At 43.9% G+C, this 23295-nt stretch overlaps 1 protein-coding gene across 1 annotated transcript in view; it reads left to right on the top strand.

The window, feature by feature from the left end:
• The window catches only part of LOC144807662 (uncharacterized), a 32617-nt gene extending 11215 nt beyond the window's left edge, over positions 1-21402 (top strand). Inside the window, exons 3-5 of the mRNA XM_078673293.1 lie at positions 6131-6286; positions 9993-10142; positions 20659-21402. Of these exons, the coding sequence (XP_078529419.1) occupies positions 6131-6286; positions 9993-10142; positions 20659-20789 (437 nt within the window). The 3' untranslated portion in view covers positions 20790-21402. The remainder of the gene's footprint in view (positions 1-6130; positions 6287-9992; positions 10143-20658) is intronic.
• Positions 21403-23295: the final 1893 nt, after the last annotated feature.

Raw genomic sequence — 23295 nt, 5'->3', positions numbered from 1 at the left:
CAGAGAGATTTTCCTCCCATAAGGTGGTTTTTGCACAGGTTTGCAGTGGGTTATCACCCTGTGTGCTGGGATGGGGCGGGGAGCGTTATCACATGGATCTAGAGCCGCGTGTCTGTGTTGGCATCTGGGATTGGTCCCAATGCGCGTCAGTGGGTATGTGGAGCAGGGGCAACTGGGTAAATGTTGTGTCCGAGATCCCATGTATAGTAAGGTCAAGTCTCTTAGCAACATTTATAAGCAGGAACTATGCTGCTTTAGTGCTTCTGCTAGCTGAGTTTCTACTGTGGACTGTCCTAGGGCCACACAGAAGCAGCATAATCAGTCTGAGCTTTGGAAAGTGTAGAGCTCCTGCACATCTCAAGGCCTGATTGACAAATCCTGGTCTAGGAGGCTGTAGACTCTGTGTAGTCAGAGCCTAGACACAAGTGAATGAAAGAGACAGAGGATGAACCTGAGAAAGTTCAAAGGGGAAAATATGTCCAGGGGTCACAGTTCATGACCATATCAGAGACTCCCTTGGTTTTGAGCATAAAAGCCAGCAAGAAGAGGGATTGTGTTCCCAATATAGTTTTTTAAATGCAGATGAGTTTCCCCACCATCCTATTATCAAGGGCATATTACTGAAATAATGGGAATATCCAGATTCATCAACCATTCCCCATTTTCTCAACAAGAGATGCCTCTTCCCAGAATTTGATTTGAAATGTCCTCATACTCCAAAGTTTAACACAATCCTACCTTCTGTGACATCTACCTCAAACCTTGCATCTGAAGAGGCAATACTTTACGGATGTAGCAGATAACAAAGTTGAATCCTTCTTTAAGAGGTCATCTGATGTGTCTCAATTGTGATTTGAGAAAATGCCTGTGCTATTTATGCCACACTAGTCCTTCTGAAGTATTTCCAACTCTAGTGATTGTAGTCAAAATGTTGGCAAATATGGAATTGTGTCTAAATTCCTTTCAGATGTCTCTTTTGATAGTCTCTGGGTTTCAAAAGGTTCAGCAGGAGCTGCATTTTCAAGGACATCCACTTCTGTAGTTTAATTTCCTCATTTATCTGGAGTCTCTCTTTTGCCTTATCTTGTTGACTGGTTGTTGCCTGCTTCCATTTTCATTAAGGCTTCGGAGGATGTCCAACTGTTTTTGAAGGTCATTCAAGAACAAGACTTATAGGTGAATTCCCAAAAGACCAAGCTTGAACCATCACAAGAGAACAACGTAATCAGAGCCTACTTCAATACCCAACGTGCTCGTGCTTTTTTACCTCCATAGAGGATTGTTGTTCCTCAGGACTTACTCAAGAACCTCCTTGCTGCCGATGTTTTCAGCAAGAACATGGCTCAGAGTGCACAAAGTGCAAGGACTGATGGCGGCAGCAATGGCAGTGTTTCTTTGGGCCTGTTTCCACCTCAAACTGGTGATGAATCATGTCCACAATTGTTGATTATCTGGAAATTTGATGCATGTGTGGTTGTGCATAAACCTAGATGTGTACCCCTCACTAAGAGAGAAAAATTGAAACAGGAGAAGGATTCTTTGTGTGAATAGAGTATTATTGAGCCCATTGAGGATTCGGAATGGCTATTGCCAGTGATGTTAACTAGGAAAAGCAATGAGATTCTCAGGATGTGTATAGGTGTAAGGGGTCTAAATGAGAGAAGATCGGTGGATAAACAATCTCTACCAAATATCACTGAGATGTTGAGTTCCTTGAAGGGAGCTAGGATTTTTGCGTTAAATTTCTCTTGGGCATATCACCAGATTACATAGTGAGAGTCACCATTTGACATCTTTTGTTAACTGTGGGGGAGCAGATAGATTTAAACATTTGGTTTGGCATCTGCAATTTTCCAGAGAGCTGTTGAGCTGATGGTCAAGAGTGTTTCCCACGTAAAGTGTTTTTAGGACTATATTTTGGTCTTTTGGAGAGTTGAAGAGTTGCATGACAAAACGTTGGGAGTAGTTTTGACCATTTTGAAACAGAGAGGGGCTACTCTGAGAGCTAGTAAGTGTAGGTAACTAAAGTAATCAGTGGATTATCTCGGTTATAAGCTGTCGATCCAAGGCATGGAATCAAAGGAGAATCTTGTTAATGCAATCAAGGAGTTCCCTATACCAGAGACACAAGATCAGTTGCATTTGTTATTTAGAATGCTATAATTCAATGCATACATCATCCCCAACTGTAGTGAGAAAAAAATATCTTATAAGGTCTTGTTGAGTGAGAACTTGAGTTTAGAATTTGATTCCATCAGAAAGGAGTTGGTGAAGGAGATTCCCCTTCAACAGTTTGAAACACATGAACTGTCAGGTGTGTTGACCAATACCAGTTAGCATGGTTGGGAGGTTGTTTTGCTGCAGATAAGGAAAGAAAGAGAACTGGGGATAGCTTTTGCTTTGCGTGCCATCTGAGGTTATGAGTCAACCTACTCTGTAGTAGAACGTGAGGCATTGGCTAGCTGGTGGGGCTTGGAACACTTTTGAAAGCTCTTGTAAGGAACAGATTTTACCTTTCGCATGGTTCATAGACTGTTGCTTAGCTAGTTTACAATTAAGGGGCCAGCAAAGCAACTTCCTGCATTGCCAAATGGCATTATAGGTGGAAAGACTTTCAGTTCCATTTGGAATACATACAAAAGTGTGAAGTATATTTTCACAGGTTTTCAATTAAGGAGGACGGGGAGGTGAAGGATATGCTGCCCCTTCACCCGTTACACATACAGGGGTCGCAGAGAGCAATGAAATGGAAGAAATTTCCTCAAAACATTTTTTTATCCATATGCATGGATTTGCGGATCCACTGTAGCGCTCATCACAGCCCCTTTGTGATTTAGCAATGGATTTTCATATCCTGCCTTAATGAAAAAAACACCCAGTCACAAACCCACTCAAAGACTCAGACAGACTTCGCCAATGTACTGCCAGTGGACAATATCCTGCGCCAGGACTGGCCTTACCCCCACCTGACAGTACACTGCCAAGGATTTCCTGGGCCTGGACCATTGAAATAGTCATATTTCCTCCTCCCCAGGATCCACCAAAGGACCATTCACCTGCTGATACTGCCACTTCTCCTGTGACAAATAACCCTCTGGCCCACAAGACCAAGACCACCCTGCAACCGCTCCACAGTATCCTGCTCAACTCCCGCTCACTTTGCAAACATGCCACAGCAATCTGGAACACCATCACCACTCTCTCCATGGTTGTTGCCTTCATCACTGAAACATGGCTGAAACACGGCTCAACCACTCCTCGAAACCTGACATCATCACCGCCACTCCCGAAGGCTACAGGATGATACACAATGACTGCACCAACAACAGCGGTGGAGTCATCCCCGTCATCTTCAAGAAAACCTGCCTGAACAGCATCTGCCTCAACCAACCGGTCACTGAACCCATGCACAAAGCTGAACACACAGTCAACACCGTCTTCACATCCAGCAACAGAATTGAATTAAGCCACACCACAGAACTCACCTGAACTGACCACACCTTCGTACACTTCACCCTTTTCTACGCCTAATCACCTGTAAACCTGAGGCCTCAACATACTTTGACCAGGTTGTGCAGAACTTTGTCGCCTGGCTCATTGACTGCACCAACAGAGTCACCCTGCTGAAACCTACAAAAACCAATAAGAGCTCCAAACATTCCAGCTGGTTCACTTTAAAACTCAGGACCTCGCTGACAGAGGTGTTCACTAAACAACCCCCTGCAACTATCACTGGCACATCAATAAAGCCAAGAGAGCAGCCATCACCACTCACATCAACTCTGCTTGCAACCATACAAAGAAACTCTTCAAAATAGTCATATAATTCTCCAACCTGAAAGCCATGGAAAACACCATCCACCCCTCCCAAGAACTCTGTGACACCCTCTCAGACTCCTTCCACAGCAAGATCACCAACATTTACAACAATTTCAACATCCAACCAGCCATCATCAACCCAGCTGAGCTCATCCAACCAGCAAAGACCAGCCAAACCATCACCAACTGGTCACCGCTCACCGCACTGACCACTTCCGCCATCATATTTTTCCATCCACTCCAGGATGCCCACCAACCCCTGCACCCACCACCTCTACAACCTCACAATGAACCCAATCAGCACAAAGCTCACCAGCATCCTCAACACCTCCATCTCCACAGCAACCTCCCTGGTCAGATGGAAGCATGCAGACGTCAGATCCCTCTGAAGGAAAGCCTCCAGTGACCCCAACAATCTCAAAAATGATCTTCTGATCTCCCTGCTCCCCTTTCTGGCCAACGTTTTGAGAAAGCCATCAACCAGCATCTCACCAAATTCCTGGAACAAAACCACTTACTAGATGCCTCCAAATCAGGATATCGTAATAACCACAGCACTAAGAATGAACTGATTGCTGCCTCAGATGACAGCAGAACACTCCTCAGCGGTAGAGCAATGGTGGACCTGATCCTCGTTGACCTCTTCGCTGCATTCAACATAGTCTCTCCCAGCATCATTAACAACAAATTCTAAAACATAGGCATACACCAAGACTCCCTCAAGTGGATCAGCTCCTTCCTTCCAGGATGCACACTGAGTATCTGACTGCCTCCCTTCACCTCCGCACACAAAAACATCATATGTGGCATACCACAAGGGTCATCCCACAGCCCCACCCTTTTGAGCATCTACAGGACCACCTCGCCGATGTCGTCAGATCCCATGGACTCAACATAATCTCCTACGCAGAAAACACTCGTCTGATCCTCTCGCCCACCGAGGATGCCATCAACACCAAAACTAACTTACGGAAAATGCCAAGACCAACAAAGCCTAATGGATGAGAGCCAAGTGCCTCCAACTTAACTCCCACAAAACTGAAGTTCTGATCTTAAGGAAGGACACTTCTACATGGAACCACAGTCAATGGAGTGCAGAACTTGGACCCACACTGATGACAACGCATGCAACCTCTGCATCATCCACAACAGCCAACTGACAATGAAATGACAAGTTAGCACAGTGGGATCCTCCTGCTACCACGCTCTTAGCATGCTCTGCAAAAGCTCCAGATGGAACCCAACCAACACCAAAAAAAACTGTCTCGCATGCCTTGTAACCAGCCATATCAGCTACGGCAATTCCTTCTACACCGGCATCTCTATCAAAGTCCTCAGAAAACGTCAGACCATACAGGCCACAGTGACCAGAGTTATCCAGGACCTCCCCAAATTAGCCCACATTGCCCCCCACTTGAGAGACCTCCACTGGCTCCCCACCCAGAAAATATGCTAGTTTAAGATCCACATGCACACCTACAAAGCCCTCCATGACCTTGGACCAGCCATCGATTAAACTTTCAGCAACCCACCAGACACCTATGCTTCTCTTCACTCACCCTCACAGTCACACAACCTCTCCATCTGCCACATCCACTGTGGTGGCTTTTTCTTCTCCTACATCAAAGCCAAGACCTGAAACAACCTTCCCCTCCAGCTCCATACACTCCCCTTTGCTGACAGACTTCCGAAAAAGACTCCAGACCTGGCTCTTCGACTGAGACACAGAGCCCAGATACCCCTGTGGTGACAGTGTTGCGCTTTATAAATGCTGACTGATTGAATGATTTATTTATTTTGATTCTATCTGTAGCATAAAGTTTGTGTGCCTTTGAGTGCTTTTGAAGAAGTAACTTTTAAAAATCAAAACAATGAGAAGATAAATATATATTGATTTTTATTCTGTGTACTATTGAGTTTTGAGTTTCCGACCCATGTCACCTTCTAGAACGAGTATTGGACTGTTCTCAAAGTGAGGAAGGGCAGTGCTTGCTTTTTGATTAGGGGCAAAAATAGCACAAGGAACTTTCCAAGGACCTCTTGAAACCACTGGTGTAATATCCTAAGGCCAAAGAGATACTCCCCATGTTCAAGTAACATTCTGAGAGAATAAACAATTGTTTTACCCTAAAAATTAGATTAATTGAAAATATTATTAATGCGCATCAGTGTTTGTAGTTTGAAAATAAGCATATCAGAGACCTGCATGAAATTCTAAAATACTGGTAACATCAGATCAGCCATGCATGTCCAGATCGCATCCGGCAGATTACATCTTTTTGCTAATTGAAAAATATATGTTTTCTAACAGGGGGCAAGAGCTATCCAACTGCATTTAAGGATTGTGGTACTCCCTCCACCAGAACTGCCTGTGGTAAAACCCTCTCCTTCAGGGCATCCATGACTGGGGTTCAGATAAGTAGAGCATGCTGCGACTCCGACTACTGCAATGGTGGAGATATACAGGGTACGTACAGGCTGACACTCCAACTACCATAACACTACAAATATACATTCTACGTATAGGCAGAGACTGCAACTACCATATTACTGCAGATATACAGGGTACGTACAGGCTGAGACTCCCAACTACCCTAAAACTGCAGACATACAGGGTATGTACAGGCTGAGGCTCCTACTACCATAACATTCCAGATATACAGGGTACATACAAAATGAGACTCCGACTACCACAGCATTGCAGATATACAAGTTACTTAAAGCCTGAGACTCCAACTACAATAAAACTGCAGATATACAGGGTAGTTACTGGATGAAAAGCATATAATAGGAGAAGGCCTTTCCCCCATGCGTATTTGACGGATTTGGTGCACACACGGTAAGGCTTGGTTGCTGGACCTGAGATTTCAGCTGGGGACCTAATCTGTTAGCTTATTTGGAGATCAGTGGCCTTTGCCTTGTTAGGCATTGTACGTGAGGCAACAGATTTTGAAGCGGGAGCACTTCTTGACTGGTACCCAGTGCAGTACTTTCAACAAAGGTGCTGAGGGAGTTCCTGCAGGACGGTTCATTAAAAGTCTGGCCGCAGTCTTCTGGACCACCTTGATCTTGGAGAGCAGTGTTTCACTTGCTTCTGCCAAGAGAGCATTTCCATAATCCATCCTTCTTAACACCAAGGCCTGTGCCAGTATTTTATGGACATTCGTGGGGAGAATTAGGACAATTTTGAGGAGAAGAAGCAGATTGTAGTAGCAGGCGCATGTAGTTGATGCAATCTGATCTTTCATCATTAAGGCTTGATCTAACTTTATTCCCAGATTGCTTACAGTTTGTTTGGGCACGGGGGTGGTACCCAATTTGTGGGGCCACCAATCGTCTGACCAGACGGCTGGGGCTTTTCAAAGCAACACAATCTCCTTCTTTTCTGGGTTTAACTAGAGACAATTCTCCGTCATCCAGTTGGAGATTGCTAACATTCCAGAAGCAACACCTTTTCTTCTATTTCCAGGTCTTGACCTATAGCAAATATCAGCTGGGTGTCATCAGCGTATGATATGATCTCAAAGCCAAAGTGCTCCACGATCTTTGCTAACAGGGCCAAATAAATATTGAACAAGGTGGGACTCAAGCATGAGCCCTGCGGTACACCCTTGGCCAAGCGTATTTTGCATGAAGAATATGGGCCCAGGATGACCGTCTGCTGTCCATATGACAGGAAATGCTGAAGCCAGTTCAGTGACATCCCCTGCACACTGATTGCCTGCAAGCTTTTCAAGAGCCTTGAATGAGAGATGGTATCAAAGGCTGTCAACAGATCTAATAGTGTCAGTACCACAGGTCTTCCTGCATCCACCACCTGTCTCAGCGAATCTGTCACTGCCAGGAGTGCAGTCTCTGTACTGTACCCAGGACAGAAACCCGATTGTGAGGGATCAAGGATGTGATTGAGTTCAAGGTAGGGTCCCAACTGCTTATTTATTAGCCCTTCAAGTTGTTTACCCAGAATTTGTAGCAGGGATATTGGGTGGTAGTTGCTGAGAGATTGTTGGTCCAGTGTGGCTTTTTTATTATGGGCCGTATGCATGCTTCTTCCACTCTGTCGAGATTATGCCTGTTTTTGTTGAGCAGTTAAAGATCTCTTGAATCACTGGGGCACAACAGGTGGCCAGAAGAGATATTATCTTGGGTGGACAAAGATCCTGGGGGAACCCAGACTGCAGCCAGTAAGTTGTGTATGGCCTCTAACGTGAAAGGCTGGAAGCTGTCTAGTGTGCAAGGAATGGCTTTTTTTGATGCTCTTCTGTTAAGATGGTGATCTCTATGTCATGCAGAGGAGCAGTAGGAAGTATTGAGTAGATGTGGGATATCTTTTCCTGAAATAAATTAGCCAGAAAGTCACAGAGCTCCTTGGATTCCACAGGAGAGTGACTGCATGCTTGAGGGGAGATAAAATCATGTACTATACTGAAAAAGGCTTTTTGGGAAATGTCAGTTTTTTTTATTTGGTTGACAATAAAAGTCCGCCTGGCAGATTTAATATTGTGATGGTATCGGGGCAGAGCTTGTTTGTACTGATCCTTATAATGGGGCTCTTTCCTTTTTTTACGCCAGCATCTCTCTAGAGTTTTACATTTCATTTTTGTCTATTTATAGTTCTGGCGTGAACCACAGGGCTGAAGGCCGTCGATATGTGCAGCCGTGATTTTTAAAGGGAATCGTTGCTTCCAGTAGAATTATTGTTCCAGCTGGTCCCAAACTCAAGTTAAGCGAACTAGCGGCCTATTAACAAGCCCCAATTGTGACCAGAACGTCAATTGTTTTGATGTTGTGATGGCGATTCGGACGTTGCTGTTTTTATTTGTGCTGCATTGTGCAATACACATAATAACAGCAAAACACCAATGATTGTCTATGTGCAGGTAGAAACCTGCTGGCCTGTGCTTCTTGCTGTACCTGTGGTACCTGCTGTCCCTGTCCCTGCTCTAGCTGGTACAGGTCCCTGCCCGGCACCCAGGACCACTAGAACCACAAACGAGGGCCACCAATGGAGGCTGCTACATGAACATGCAGTGGACGCTCACAGGGAACGTGCCGCCAATGCACCACTGGTCAGACAACACCCAGTGCCGGGACCCCTGGCCCCCCAGCCACCTAATGGTATACCACCAAGGAACACTGGGTACCCAGATGTTGAAAGATCCCGTACCACTCCTGCCCACAAGACCAATACCCTGCAACTGTTCAACTCCTGTTCACTCTGCAAGCACACCACCTAAATCTGGGACACTAGCACCATCCTCTCCACGGACAACTTCTTCATCACCCAAATGTGGTTCAACCACTTCTCAATCCCTGACATCATGACCGCCACTCCTTAAGCTCCTCAACCTCTCCTTGTCATTCAACACAGTCTCCCATAACACTCTCATCAACAGACTCTACAACATAATGTCCAACATAGACAACAATCAATTGAGCATCTCGCTCACTGAGGACCCCTCCAACGACAAAACCAACTTCTGCAACATCATGAGCCATGTAAACAAATGGATGAGAGACAACTGCCTCCAACTAAACCCCAACTAAACTGAAGTACTGATTTTGAGGAAAAACACCTCCACATGGGATCCCAGCTGATGGCCTGCAGGACTCAGACCAACGCCCACACGGACCGACCATGCATACTACCTCAGCATCATCCTTAACAGCCAACTCATCATGAAAAGAGAGGTACCAGCTCCTCACAAGACTTCAGACCATACATAGCGTGGCAGCCAGACTCATCTGGGACCTCCTCAAGCGAACTTGCATCACCTCGCACCTGAGAGACCTTCACCTGCACCCCATCCACAAAATATACTAGTTCAAGATCCTCACACACACCTACAAAGCCCTCCACGACATATTACCGGCCTACCTCAACCATCGACTGAACTTCCACCAACCCTCAAGACACCTGTGCTCCTTCTGTATCCGTTGCAGCAACAGCTACATTGCTTCAAGACTTGGAACGATCTTAATCCCCCTCCCCACCCTAGCTCTATACTGCCCCCTCACTGGCAGACTTCAGAAAGAGACTCAAGGTCTGGCACTTCAACAGAGACACAGATGAAGTTTAGCTGATTGATTGACTGATTGATTTTATTGATTTTTCAGAGGTATAAAGTGCACAGTGTTTGTCTTCTCATTTGTTCCACTCTCTGTTGTTTTAGTACCCGCTGTCGATGAAAGACCCAATGGATATAAATGTAGAGACTGCTACAGTAACAAGTCCGTAGATGCCTGCACAACCGAAAAGGAGATTCTGTGCACTGGGCAGGAGAAAGCATGTGCCTTCCTCTCTGGAACTGGGGCCATTCCAGGTGACTTATGCAGTTTTTTGTAATTTTGAGTTTTCAAAGCCACTAAATGTCCAAACCAAGTAACATTTTGTAAATTTCTCACGAATATGGCTAATAGCTGGTTTTCAAGAAAAATCCTATCCTTCTGGAAGACTGGATAAAGCTAGCTAAGTTTTCATTCTCTTAAATACTGGTTGAACATTGCAAAATAAGTAAGGATGGCCCCAACTTGCGCAGCTCCATGTAGAGTAATCATGCAGAAAATACCAGAGAATTATACAAGATTACTTATTACTGGAGAGAAGTGTAATTCTACGATTAGCACTATTTCTTAGCGCAAATATGCCCCCTTATGGCCAAAATTGGTGTGAGATTGGCGTGAGATTTTGGTGCAAGAGATTGTGCATAATGTAAAAGAATACAAATAGCGAGTGCAAACTGCGTCTCATGCTCACTAAATGTGCTCTTGTGGTAGGATGGTTCCGCAGCTTAATTCTGGATTTTACAGTTATCTTCTTAGTCAATATGTCCCCCTAGCATTCAAAAAGAGGATGCATTTTGTGCTAAGAAATAGCACTAAATGTGCTCTTGTGGTTGGATTTCCCCCCAACTTACTCAGGCCATTTAGCTCTATTTGCTTAGTGCTAAATGCACCCTGTTGGACTTGGCCCTTTTTGGTGGGTTGAGCCCTTAACTTTTTGCCTTAAGCTCTGAAATGGTGGTAGTGGTTTTAGGCCCCTTGGCACTTTAGCACTGTGGCCCAATGTAAAGTACGTGTGCTCTCAGAGTGCGTGTAGTGAGATTGGCTGCCCTCCCCAAGGTCCATGGTAATCCTGGGCAAAGCACTACGCTAAGCTTGCCTAGTCTGCGAAGTGTGCGCAACTTCGCACTACGGGAACTGCATGTAGCACAGAGCAAACATGCGTAGCATAGCGTAGCGTAGTGCAGCGGTCATTTTTTGCTTGCTCGCGGTCCTCGACGTTGGTGACCTCGAGCAAGCAAAATGACATCCTCATGAGACTCTTTCCTTGTTTGTGATCAGCAACATCAAGTTGCCGATCGTGAGCATGGAAAATAAACCTCCCGGCAGGATTCTCAACGCGGGGAGGTCAGGTTTCTCATTGCGAGTGGTCGTGCATGCTCTCGACCGCTCACGATGAGAAACTACCAGTCCGCGTTGAGAAAGCTGCAGCTCGAGTAAAAATCTACTCGAGTGGTAGAAAAGAACAGCTTGCACTGTACAAGAGGCTGTTTTCATTGATTGCACAGTGCCGGATGCTTGTCCGTTCTGTGCAATCATTGAAAACAACATCTTGCACAGTTCGAACATGCCACTACGCAGTTCGCGTAGTGGTACGTGTAGCTCGCGTAGTGCGAATTGCACTTCGTGTAGCTACGCGTAGCGCTACTTTGCGAACTACGCCCACCCCTAGTCAATGGTAATTCCTGGTATGAGAGGAGAGCAGGGTCGAGTTTAGTATGTGCGCAGATTTATGGTGAATGGCGGAGAAATGTCACTTTTAGAAGTTGGCATTTCTATGTGCTATGTGTCTGCCTGCCTGATGTAAATTGCATGTCTGGCTTGTGATTGACAGGAGCTGAGATTTGTGGGTGGCTCCAGGAGGGGATGGATGATTCAGAGCTAGGTTGAAAGGGACACCTGAGCTGAGCGAAGAGTGGTAGGAAGGGAAACCCCCTGACTAAATAGGATGGTGCTTTCCTAGTACAATGCTGGCTCCACCCCCTGTGGTGTGTCAGATCCCTGAGATCCCTGAGCCCCACCTGACAAAGGGGAAGAGGAGCTTGAAAAACAAAGTGCTCCAAAGCCCCTGTATACCAATTCTGACTGGTATCCCTAGGCCCTGCACTTTTACACAAAGGGAAATGCAATATAAATATAGGAGCTGTGACTCCATGAAGATGTTCTGAACCTGGTCCTAAACTGGGGGGCGTGCTGCTGCTGGGGCCCAGGAGGACCTGCCAGGAGGGCTGCCTCCCTAGGCCCAGCTACGCCCCTCTGACCTTTTGCTTTATTTTGTTATCTTTAAGGACTTTGTGCTTTTAGCTCTAGCGCCTGGGGTGCTTTATCTTCATTTGCCCTACCAAATAAAGGGAGCCTAGCTGCAGCCCGAGGTGAGGGAATCCCCATCATAGTGATTCCCCGTTATACTTTTTTATTTCTTGGGGTGCCCACCATGCTTATACATTGATTCAAATGCGGCTGCCCACCCCGTTTCATATTGTAATTTAGGAGGGAGTCTACCCCTCATTGTCCGCCTTATATTTTATTAATGAAGCGGGATCCCACACCGCATTTCACAGCCGCAGCCCGAGCCACTGTGGAAGCCTTCTCCGGGTCGCTCTCAGCGCGACCCAGAAGTCAGGCAACCTTGTCTGGGACTTGGGCGGGGCCTGCTCAGGAAGCAGAAGAGCAGTGTGGCCGAAAGACCCAGGCGGGAGCCCACCCCGTGCTGGGAGGTGCCAAGATGAAGTCTGGAGCCTCGCAGGCTCCACGTTCGTCCAAGGAGTGGGCCTGATGCAAAGCAGGGCTCCTCTGAGCATGAGGGAGCCCCACGCAATGCAGCATTGAACCCTTACCCCATAGCCCAGTGAGTAGGGGCTTCTCTGTGATGTGTGCCTGTTCGGGGCACAGGCGTCAATGTGGTCCATCAAGGGCATGATTTGTTAAAAGCTCCTGAGCGCTCCAAGAGGGGCTTTTCATGGTAAGGGCCCCAGTGGGGGTCCCGAGATTAAGAAAGGTCCGTGCCTCTACATGCTGGTTATTTTTACAGCTGCCCATCTGCTAGGGGGCAGCTGCACCTATGGGGGCAAGTTTTGGTTACAGAGTCCTGGAGTGGAGCCTTGAGTACCACCAGTGCCATGCCTCCAGCGTTTGGAGGCAATTGTATTTAGAGAAAGCCCTGTGGGGGCCCAGAAGGTACAGTAATTTACGCACCTTGTTTGATGCCACTAAATGTGGGTTTTATGATTATGAGGTTGTTTGCGTATTACCGTTTATGCTAGTGAGATTATGTTCTACTGAGATTATTTCCTAATGTGAGTTATGCTTAGGAGGTTAGGGTCTAATGCGTTTAGACTTCTGGGATTATTGCATAATGTGTTTATGCTAGTGGGGTTGGCGCAGAATGTAATTCGTGCCTAATGTGATATTGTGCATAATGTAGTTTATGTTACAGGCTGATGCTAAGTAAAGTGGTAACCAGTGATTACTGGTTGTACGTTTATGATATGCGTTACTTTTACAAAGTTCGCTCTGTGATTGTTCTGACAGTGGTCCAGTGGGCCCTGTCAGGTGTATATAATCCCTTGTAGATTTGACCCAGTGCCAGGTGGCACAATGTATATTATGTGAGTACTGTTCTATTGTGTTATGAGAATACAAAGGCTATTTTTGATATAACCTTGTGGGGAGTTCCTTTTGTAGTGCCTGGGATGTTGTTGCTGTGTGTGTGTGCAAATGCTTTACACATGGCCTCCGGGATAAGATCTTGCCAAGCTCCTAAGGGGGTGAGCCGGGTTTATCTTTGGCATGTAACTCCCTTGCACTGACTAGAGGGGTGGCCTCTGCCTGGCTTTGGCACAAGCCTTAGCCAACCAGAGATCCCATTTCTAACACTCCCTCACATCCAAAATGGGCACAAGAATGCATTTTACACTGAGAAATTGCATGAAATGCAGTAGAAAACTAGGAGGAAGTGAGAGCGGCTGCTCAAGCTGGCTTAATGTGCTCTAGCGGTAGGATTCCTCTTCACTCCTATTACTCATAATAACATGAAAAGGAGTAATCATCAAAACACAGAAGATGATGGACGGAATATTGCACAATGGCAAAACATTTATCCCCAGTCACAGATCTGGGTTTCATCCATCGTTAATTTGCTCACCAAGCCACCCCAGTTCAGACATGGCCATATGCAAATCAGTCTTGACCCTGTGCGTCATGGGAACAGTTCACCCCTATTACTCATAATAACATGAGCAGGAGTAATCACAACATTTTTGTTAATTCGATATCAAAAGATTATGTGGGAATTTCAAATTTACTCTAATTACTCCAAAGTAGTTGAAATTCCTCGACAGCCTAAAAATATGGCACAGGCGGGCATCGAAAAAAATAAAATAACGCCATGCCAAAATATTGTGTCCAAAATATAATGATATGGAAATATCGGCAGTAAGGATATCATTTTCATAAATATTGATTATAAGGTAAGTAACAAAGATTTTTAAAATATCAAACTCATTATTATCAAACATTTAGATGCCTATTACGACGGAGGTCTGAAAGCTGTCCGATCCCATCTTCGCTTTCATTTCAGACCGGATTATTATATATCAACCGTCGGAATTGAAACCAGCTAGCTTCCAATGGGCTCAAGGAGTTTGTCGGCAATTCGGAACCTGCTCGTAATCCCAAAGGATGAAGCACAGTTTCTGGCATGGTTTGCTTTCTGGCCGCTCCGACATTGAAACCATGAAAGAAAGCATGTTTTGGGACCCACAGCCGGGCCCCTTTGTGTGTTTGGCCTCTGGTTGAGGCCTAAAGGGGCACCTGTGTGCCCCCCTTTTGACCTCTGCACCCCATGGCAGGTAGCTTGAGGTTCCTGCCACGGGGTGCAGGGATGAACCACACCTCCCATTTCCCTATGGAAGCATGTATTACAGCTGGTTTACTACTGTGATGCGTGCTCCTGTAGGGAAATTTCAGAATGCGACTGAACAGTGTTTGGTCACTTCCTAATGAGGCGGGTGGGACCGTCAACCGGAGATCGGTCTGACCTGTTTATGAGATGGTGTCAGGCAGATGCAAGTCCGACCAACATTGTAATCTTCCCCATAGTAGTTTAAAATATAATTTTTGTTACGTATTTGTGAAAATATTTTAAATGTATATGATGTGAAATTTTTGTATAATTTTTATTTTAGTTTTTTAATATTTGTGTTACATTCTAAGGGCCCAATTCCCATGTTTTTTGAAAAGCCTCTGAATCGGATTTGTTTTTTCCAGATCTAATTCGTAGCCAATGTTCACGACCAAATCATACACAGGTCTGAATGACTAAGTACAATGCGAAGATTGCGTAACCGCCAAGCGCATCATTTCCAGACCCGAACTGTCCCGTACGTCTCATTCGTAGCCGAATCGTGCGGCACAATGGATCCAATTACTGACCGACCGAGTACGATACACGATTCAAACAGCCGCTCTGCCTCGGTCTCAGGGAGATGAAACAGCTTTCGGAAGCGTACTTCCTGGGGCTGTAGCAGGCCCCCATTCATCCGGGCTGTCCAAATCTGTCACGGGCGGTGCCCATGGGTCAATCCAAATAGAAGCATGTACAGTGTGGCAGTCACCAAGGGGTGTCTGCCACAGGGTGAATACTTTCTTTTCACCTCCCAACCCTTATTTGTTATGTGAGCTTGTATACGCAGGCTTCCATAGAGTTCAATGGAAGTCTGAGCCAACTAAGTCCGTACACTTACAGACGCATCAATCTCGCTTGTTCGGACTCCCGATGCACGTTTCATCCCACTAGCCATCCGGATCTGAGCCGTACGATCCAAATTAGATCGCAATCGGGCCCTTCAGTAGGTATTAAATTAAATGTCAATCTTTTTTGTGATTTTTACTGCTGTAGCGGGTTGTAGGTTTATAGGGGAATAGGCTGGAAAGTAATTTAATTATAATACAATAATGATTATTTTCATATAATAATATATATATATTTAATTGAAATGTAATAATGTTAATAGTGCTATTCATTTTTTAATGCAAATTTAATGTGCAGGTCGTGGGGCTTATAGGGGTAAAGGTTGGGAAGTAATATGTTTCTAATTAAATAATAATTTGTTTTTAAATAATATAACATAATGAAATGATAATGAATTATGTGAATTGTATTCTTATTTGACTTTTTATGTGTGGTTGTTGGGGTTTATAGTGGGCAAATATGAAAAGTAATGTATTTTTCATTAATTAATAATTAGTAGTTAAGAGCTGTTGGTCAGCTTTTTTGGAGTAAATGTTGTGCGTGTTGTGGGTTTTGTTGGGGTGAAGGGTGGGGAGTAAATTCATTAAAATTATTTGATAATTATTTAGTAAATACGATTAATTATTTAATTGGCAATTAATTGTTTTAATCATGTAATTCAATGTTTTAAAGTTTAATTTTAAGTGTTGTTTTTGGGTTTAATTAGGGTAAAGGATGGGAAGTTAATTTTAATGAATTAATATTTAGTTTTTAATTAATAATATCTGTCTAATTGATAATTATGTTAATTGTGCAATTAAACTTTTTTGTAGGGTTATAAGGTGGGTAATAAATTAATTTTAGTATATTTTATATATTACTTACTGGCGGTCGCAAGCAGGTAGTTATAGTTAGGACCTAGTTACCATAGGAAAATCGCAAAATTCTATTAACCAATAGCTTTAGCACCGATTGACGAATCTTCGCGAAATTTTTTAATCTATAGCCCGCTCAGGCCCCTCTCTTGAAAATTTGGGGGTGATTCTTCAAGGGTGGGGCAAGAAAAAAGGGGGGTCCCAAAATGTGTTTTCCTCATGCAATTTTCCATAGGATACTTTAGACACTGCTACAGCCCGAACTGCTGAATGGAACTACTCCAAATTTGGCAAAAAAGTAGCCCTTGGTTGAGAAAGAGCCCTTTTTGTTAAATAGTGTAAACCTGTTCAGCAGTTTTTTTAAATATTAATAGAAAAATAAATATATATATATATGGGCGGAGCCTAACCACACATCTCATTGTGAGATCTGATTGGCTGTCAGTACTTCATCCAAGAAGTGTTGGCAGCCATCTTTGGACCAATATACATGATAGCACCTCATTAAAAATCTTTCCAGTGAATAGAAGTTTTTAAGACTTTAGTTACATTATAAATAATTTTTGATGGTACCATACTCATTTTAGGAACTGTGGTGTGTTCTAAGGTGATTTTACCATGGGAAAAAGCCTTCTGCTGGGATATCATGAATCATGTTTGAAAGAAAACTATTTTCTCATGATTTTCCCACAGAGGTTTGGAAGGTGATCTATAAGCTAAACTGAGAGCATATTTTCTGTAAATTCACATTATCTTTCTCAGTCATGTGAGAATGAAGTCTGACATTCTCAGTAAAACATGTACTTCCAACAAGGGCAGAGACTGTCAGTGTATTCCTTTGTGTTCTACTGCAGCTTCTAATGACATCATCCACTTGATCATCTGACGCACCTCCTCATACCCTAAAATACAGACTACCATTCTCGAAACCATAGACACACCAATACTAGTAGAACTACAATATTCTTTGCACTATGCATGCAGACCTCTAATCAGTTATATATTGCATTGATACAGTCTTTTAAATACTCAGTTAGTACCTATGCAGTCTAGGAATCCTTCTCTCTGTCCCATGCACTTGTCCATTCACCAATCCAGCACTATGTACATTTCCTAATACTCCGCCAATACCTAAGCACTCATAAATTTAGCATGTACACTCTTTGCTGCACGGAAATTAATCCAGTTATTAGTCATATACTTAAGGAATGGCCTAGCCACAAACCCAAGTCCAGGTACAATGTTTTGTACACTATGCATGCAGATCTCTAACAAGCTACTTACAATTAATACACTTTTCTAAATTCCCAGTTAAATACCTATGCAGTGTTAGAATCCCTCTGTCTGTGCCATGTATTTCGCAAATCACCCATCCAGCACTATCTATGTATCCTATCACTCCCCCAATACCTAAGCACTTATAAATTCATCATGTACTCTCTTTGCAGCTCTGAAATTATTCTAGTTACTAGTCATGAACCTAAGCAAAGGCCTAGCCAGAAAAACTAGTACAGCTACAATATTCTGTGCACTATGCATGCAGACCTCTAATCATCTACATAGCATTGATACAGTCTTTTAAATACTCAGTTAGTACCTATACAATCCAGGAATCCTTATGTCTGTCCCATGCAGTTCTCCATTCATCCAGCCAGCACTATCTATGTATCCTATCACTTCACCAATAACTAACTTCTTATAAATTGAGCATGCATTCTCTTTGCAGCACTGAAATTACTTCAGTTATTAGTCATATACTTAAAGAATGGTCTAGCCACTAATACAAGTGCAGGTACAATATTTTGTACACTATACATGCAGACCTCTAACCAGCTACATACTATTGATACGCTCTTCTAAATACCCAGTTATTACCTATGCAGTCTACAAATCGTTTCGTATGTCCCATTCACTTCTCCATTCACCCATCCAGCACTATGTACATATCCTATCACTCCACCAATACCTAAGCACTTATACATTCAGCACGCACTTTCTTTGTAACAGTGAAATGACTCCAGTTATTAGTCGTATACTTAAGGAGTGGTGTAGTCAGTAACACAAGTGCAGGTACAATATGTTCTACACTATGCATGCAGACCTCGAACCAGCTACAAACTATTGATACGCTCATCTAAATACCCAGTTAGTACCTATGCAGTGTAGGTGTAGGTCTGTCCCATGCATTTCTCCAATCACCCATCCAGCACTATCTACTCATCCTATTACTCCTCCAATACCTAGGCACTTATAGATTCACTATACACTCTGTTTGGAATACTGTAATTATTCTAGTTACTACTCAGGAACTTATGTAATAGCCTAGCTACTAACACAAGTACAGCTATAATATTTTGTGCACTATCCATGCAGACCTCTAGCTAGCTACATACTATTGATACACTCTTCTAAATACCCAGTTAGTACTCATGCAGTATAGGAATCGTCCAGGCTGTCCCATGCACTTCTTTAATCACGTACCTACCACTATCTACTTATCCTACCACTCCACCAATACGTAAGCACTCATAAATTGTGGGCCCAATTCACAGAACTAACTTAAGACAAAATCCTAAACTTACTACCATTTTGGTATTCACAGAAGGGACTTACTCATTTTGGTATTCACAGAAGGCACTTACTCATTTCGGTATTCACAGATGTTAGGAGTCCTAACTTTAGGATTCCAAAATGCCATCTGTGAATACCGAAAGTCTTAAAGTTATGATTTTTCTCAGTTTAGGAGTAGTAAAGTTAGGAGTCCTAACTTTACTACTCCTAAATGCATTCTGTCAATACCGAAAGTATTAAAGTTAGGATTTGTCACAGTTTAAGAGTAGTAAAGTTAGGATAAGCCTTAAGCACCTCTTGCATCCCAGAAACAAGACCTGCGCTCCCTGGACTAACCATATACAAGCTCTCTGATCCTCAGGCACTCAGGCTGGAAATCCTAAACTTCTCAGACACTCTCTGGGCTACCTGGAACAAACCCTAAGCTCCTCCTGCATTTCAGCACCAATGTCTCTGTTCTGTCATTGCCCCAAGAGGACTCTCTCAGCTTCCCAGGCTCCATATATAAGCCAAAAACTCCCCATGAAAATGAAGAACATGTTGGGTCACCCCAAAAGAAACCCTCAGCCCCTAAGTCATCTCAGAAAGACACTTGGGCCTCCAGTTGTCCTAGGAGAGGTTTTGCATGTCTAGGTGCAGTGTTTTTCAGGTTACACTGTGGTTCCACAACTTTTGGTCACTGTAGGAATCTCTAATATGTAAAGTATAATGCTTTGCTTGGAAGAAAGTATAATCTTGGGGTTGTATTACAGCTTGCATCAACAGTTTAAGACATTGACTGTACGTGTCTTGTAAAGAGCTACAGCCTTGTCCATTCTTTATGTCTTCATCTTTATTGCAGCATTAGCCAATCACTAGATACATAAACAAACTTATGAATTGAATATGCTTTTCAGTATGGTTCTTTGTTTTGTTAAACTCAGGAGCAAAAAGGGGATGTGGAAGTCAAAATCTGGGCTTAAAACCAAGAATTTTGCTCTCCGTCACATGTTGCTTCTCCCTATTGGCCCTTGTAGTGATTACCTCTTCTATGGATATGTTATGTGTATTTGTAAAGCACACTCTCAGTCGCGTGTCTACTCTATTGATTCCCTGCATCTTTCCATTCTTCCTTCCTCTTCTTTGCACCCCCCAGTGGACTTAAAATGGAACCCCATTTGATGACGTTACTTTTATGTCCCGTTCATTTACCGCTCCCCCATGTGCTCGCCCACATATGTTGTCAGACTCCCTCCTATTCAGTGCCACTTCCAGGTGCCCCTCCTTTTGTTCTTGGCACCAGACAGGATTATGTAGAGGAGAAGGTGCTGCTGTAGGTCTTTGACCACAAGTGTGCCCTTGTACTCACTGGTTGGAACCAGGAGCCTCTTTTAGCGGTAGTTATTAACCATGGAACACCAGATGTCCAGGATGAGCGGACTGAGGGCTTGACCAGGGTCTGGCCAGTTTCCTCCTAGTGGCATTATGGATTATCCTGCATAATACTTATCTGGACCCCAAAAAGGGGCATGAGAGATGGCAAAAGATACCTCAATTATGAAACTCCTGTAACTAACAGTGCTGTTCACTTCTGACTGTGTCTTATCCTTCCTTCTGCAGGTGAAGCTGTGACAGAGTCCAGCGCATCAGGATGCATGACCAGAGATTTCTGCAGAAAAGGCGCTTTCAACCTTCAAGGTCTACAGCTGCTGAAATATTATTTTAAGTGTTCACCTGCCATCAAAGTTTGAGACGACCTTTTGCACCATCAACATGCCCATGTGCCAGACGAGTGTGTCTTACTGCATCCGCTACACATGTATATGTATGTGCATGGCTCGTAACATGCCACTGCAGGCATAGACATTTCCAGATTCAAGTGCTACAGACCCCCTTAAGCTACATCACTGCCCTTGTCTCCTCTGTGTCTTCTCAGCTCAGCTCCTACTGATCCAGGTCGGTTCCAGAACCATCTGAGTTGTGTCAGGGCCTTAGAAGCAAGCTGTCCTTGATATAATACTGAAGGGACATGACCTAATCTGCTGCCTCCTCCCATCCCACTGGGATGGCCACTGAGTGACTGCTCCCAGTGGTCTGCCCATGAACTGTAGTTTCTTAGGTGACCTCCAAGCTGCTTCTGTGAGTAAGACCTTACCAGACTCTTCTGGTTCCTACCGACTCGATCAGGAGTCGTCCACTACACTTGTGTTGACAAAATCCAAACATAGGGAGAAGGGTTCAACTGTTCATATCAAGCTTGCCCAGTAGTGAGCTGGCATTCTGTCATAAATACTTTAAATGACAATGTGTAGATTTGCATGACACTGTAAATGAATCAAAATTAATAAATATTAATTTGAACTAATGGAACTTTGACTCGGTATTTGTAGTCATTTATTAACAACATTTTAAAAGGGTAATCCAGTTAAAAATAAATAACTAAGACCAGTGGTTGCCTTTTGCCTGAAGATGCTGATGTCTAAGATACAGCACCGAAAGAGTGGACGCCCTGCTATGAGTGCAACATGAAGGCTGCAAGTATGTTTATTTGTACCACACTCTGTGATGTACATGAGTCCCAGGGATGTGATCAGTGGCGGCTCCTCCGCTATGGCGGAGGAGCATCACCCGATGCTCTGCCAGCAGTAGTTAAAAGAAAACTAAAATGATAACATGAACAGCTGACGCGTTTCATCCAAACAAAATGACTTCTTCACCACCACTGTTGATCTCATCCATCACGGACACTCTGACAATATATGTTAGGAGGGCTTCATCAATGCCCTGAAGAAGTCCTTTTATTTGGACGAAACGCGTTAGCTGTTCATGACAACTTGACCGTTTTTAAACTTTTTAAATAAATGAAGGATTTGAAGAAAAAACTCTGAACACAGAACTGATATTTTGATGTGTGTTTACTTACCTTTTAGTGGTGCACCTTTTGTCCTTACTAGAAGTTGTTAATTCCAGTATTGGATTCCAACGTGACAATGGGTGCGCTAACTGCGTGCACACACTACCTTGGGTACTTCCCAATATATGCATAATGAATAGCGATAGCAGGTCACGTGCTAGTTATGTGTAGGGTTCCACTGTCTAAGGTTGTATTCTTCAGTATTGTGTACTATATAGTAACTGTTGCACAATGCTGTGCATGAACAGTTGGGAGTGCTGTTCTGGATAGTATAGAGCGCTTTCAACAGCACAGAGTGCAGTGCAGTAACAATATAGAATGCTGTGCTGAAACAGGACAGAGTTCTTTGAAGGAACAGTATACAGAGTGCTGTGCAGGAAAAGTACAGATTGCAGAAACAGTACAGAGTGTTTTGCAGGAACAGTAAAGAGTGCTGGAACAGTATTCAGTGCTGTACAGAAACTGTGCAGTGCATGAACAGCACAGCGTGCTGCACAGGAACAGTACATCATGCTTGAACAGAATAGAGTGCTGTATAGAAACAGTACAGTGCAGAAACAGCACACTGTGCTGCAAAGGAACAGTACAACATGCTGGATCAATATAGCGGGCTGTGCAGGAACCGTACAGAATGCTGAAACAGTATTGAGTGCTGCACAGAAAGAGTACTGTGCAAGAACAGCACACAGTGCTGCACAAGAACAGTACAGAGTGATGTAATAGTAGAGTGATGTGCAGGAACAGTGCAGAGTGCTGGAAACGTACAGAGTGCTGTGTAAGAAAAGTATGGAGTGCTGCACAGAGACAGTACAGACTGCAGGGACAGCACAGAGTGCTGCACAGAAACAATACAGAGAGCAATACAGGAACAGTGCATAATGCTTGAACAGTACAGAGTCCTGCGCAGGAACATTACAGAATGTTGAAACAGTATTGAGTGCTGCCCAGAAACAATACTGTGCAGGAACAGCACAGAATGCTGCACAAGAACAGTACAGAGTGCTGGAATAGTAGAGTGTTGTGTAGGAACAATAGAGAGTGCTGTAAAAAGGAACAGTACAGAGTGCTGTGTAGGAATAGCACAGAGTGCTGAAACAGTCGAGAGTTCTATGCAGGAATGGTACAGAGTACTGGGACAGTATTGAGTACTGTGCAGGAACTGTACAGAGTGCTGTGCATGAACAGTTCAGAGTGATGTGCTGGAACAGTACAATTTATTGTATAGGAACAATGCAGATTCCTGCGCAGGAACAGTACAGAGTGCTTGGAACAGTACCGAGTGTTGTGCAGGAACAGTATACACTGCTGCACAAGAACTGTACAGAGTACCGTGCAGGAACAGT

This window comes from Lissotriton helveticus, chromosome 1_2, assembly GCF_964261635.1.
Source record: "Lissotriton helveticus chromosome 1_2, aLisHel1.1, whole genome shotgun sequence".
In the NCBI taxonomy this organism is placed as follows: domain Eukaryota; kingdom Metazoa; phylum Chordata; class Amphibia; order Caudata; family Salamandridae; genus Lissotriton; species Lissotriton helveticus.
The sequence above is the reverse complement of the archived record's forward strand: the minus strand, read 5'-3'. Positions and strand labels throughout refer to the sequence as shown.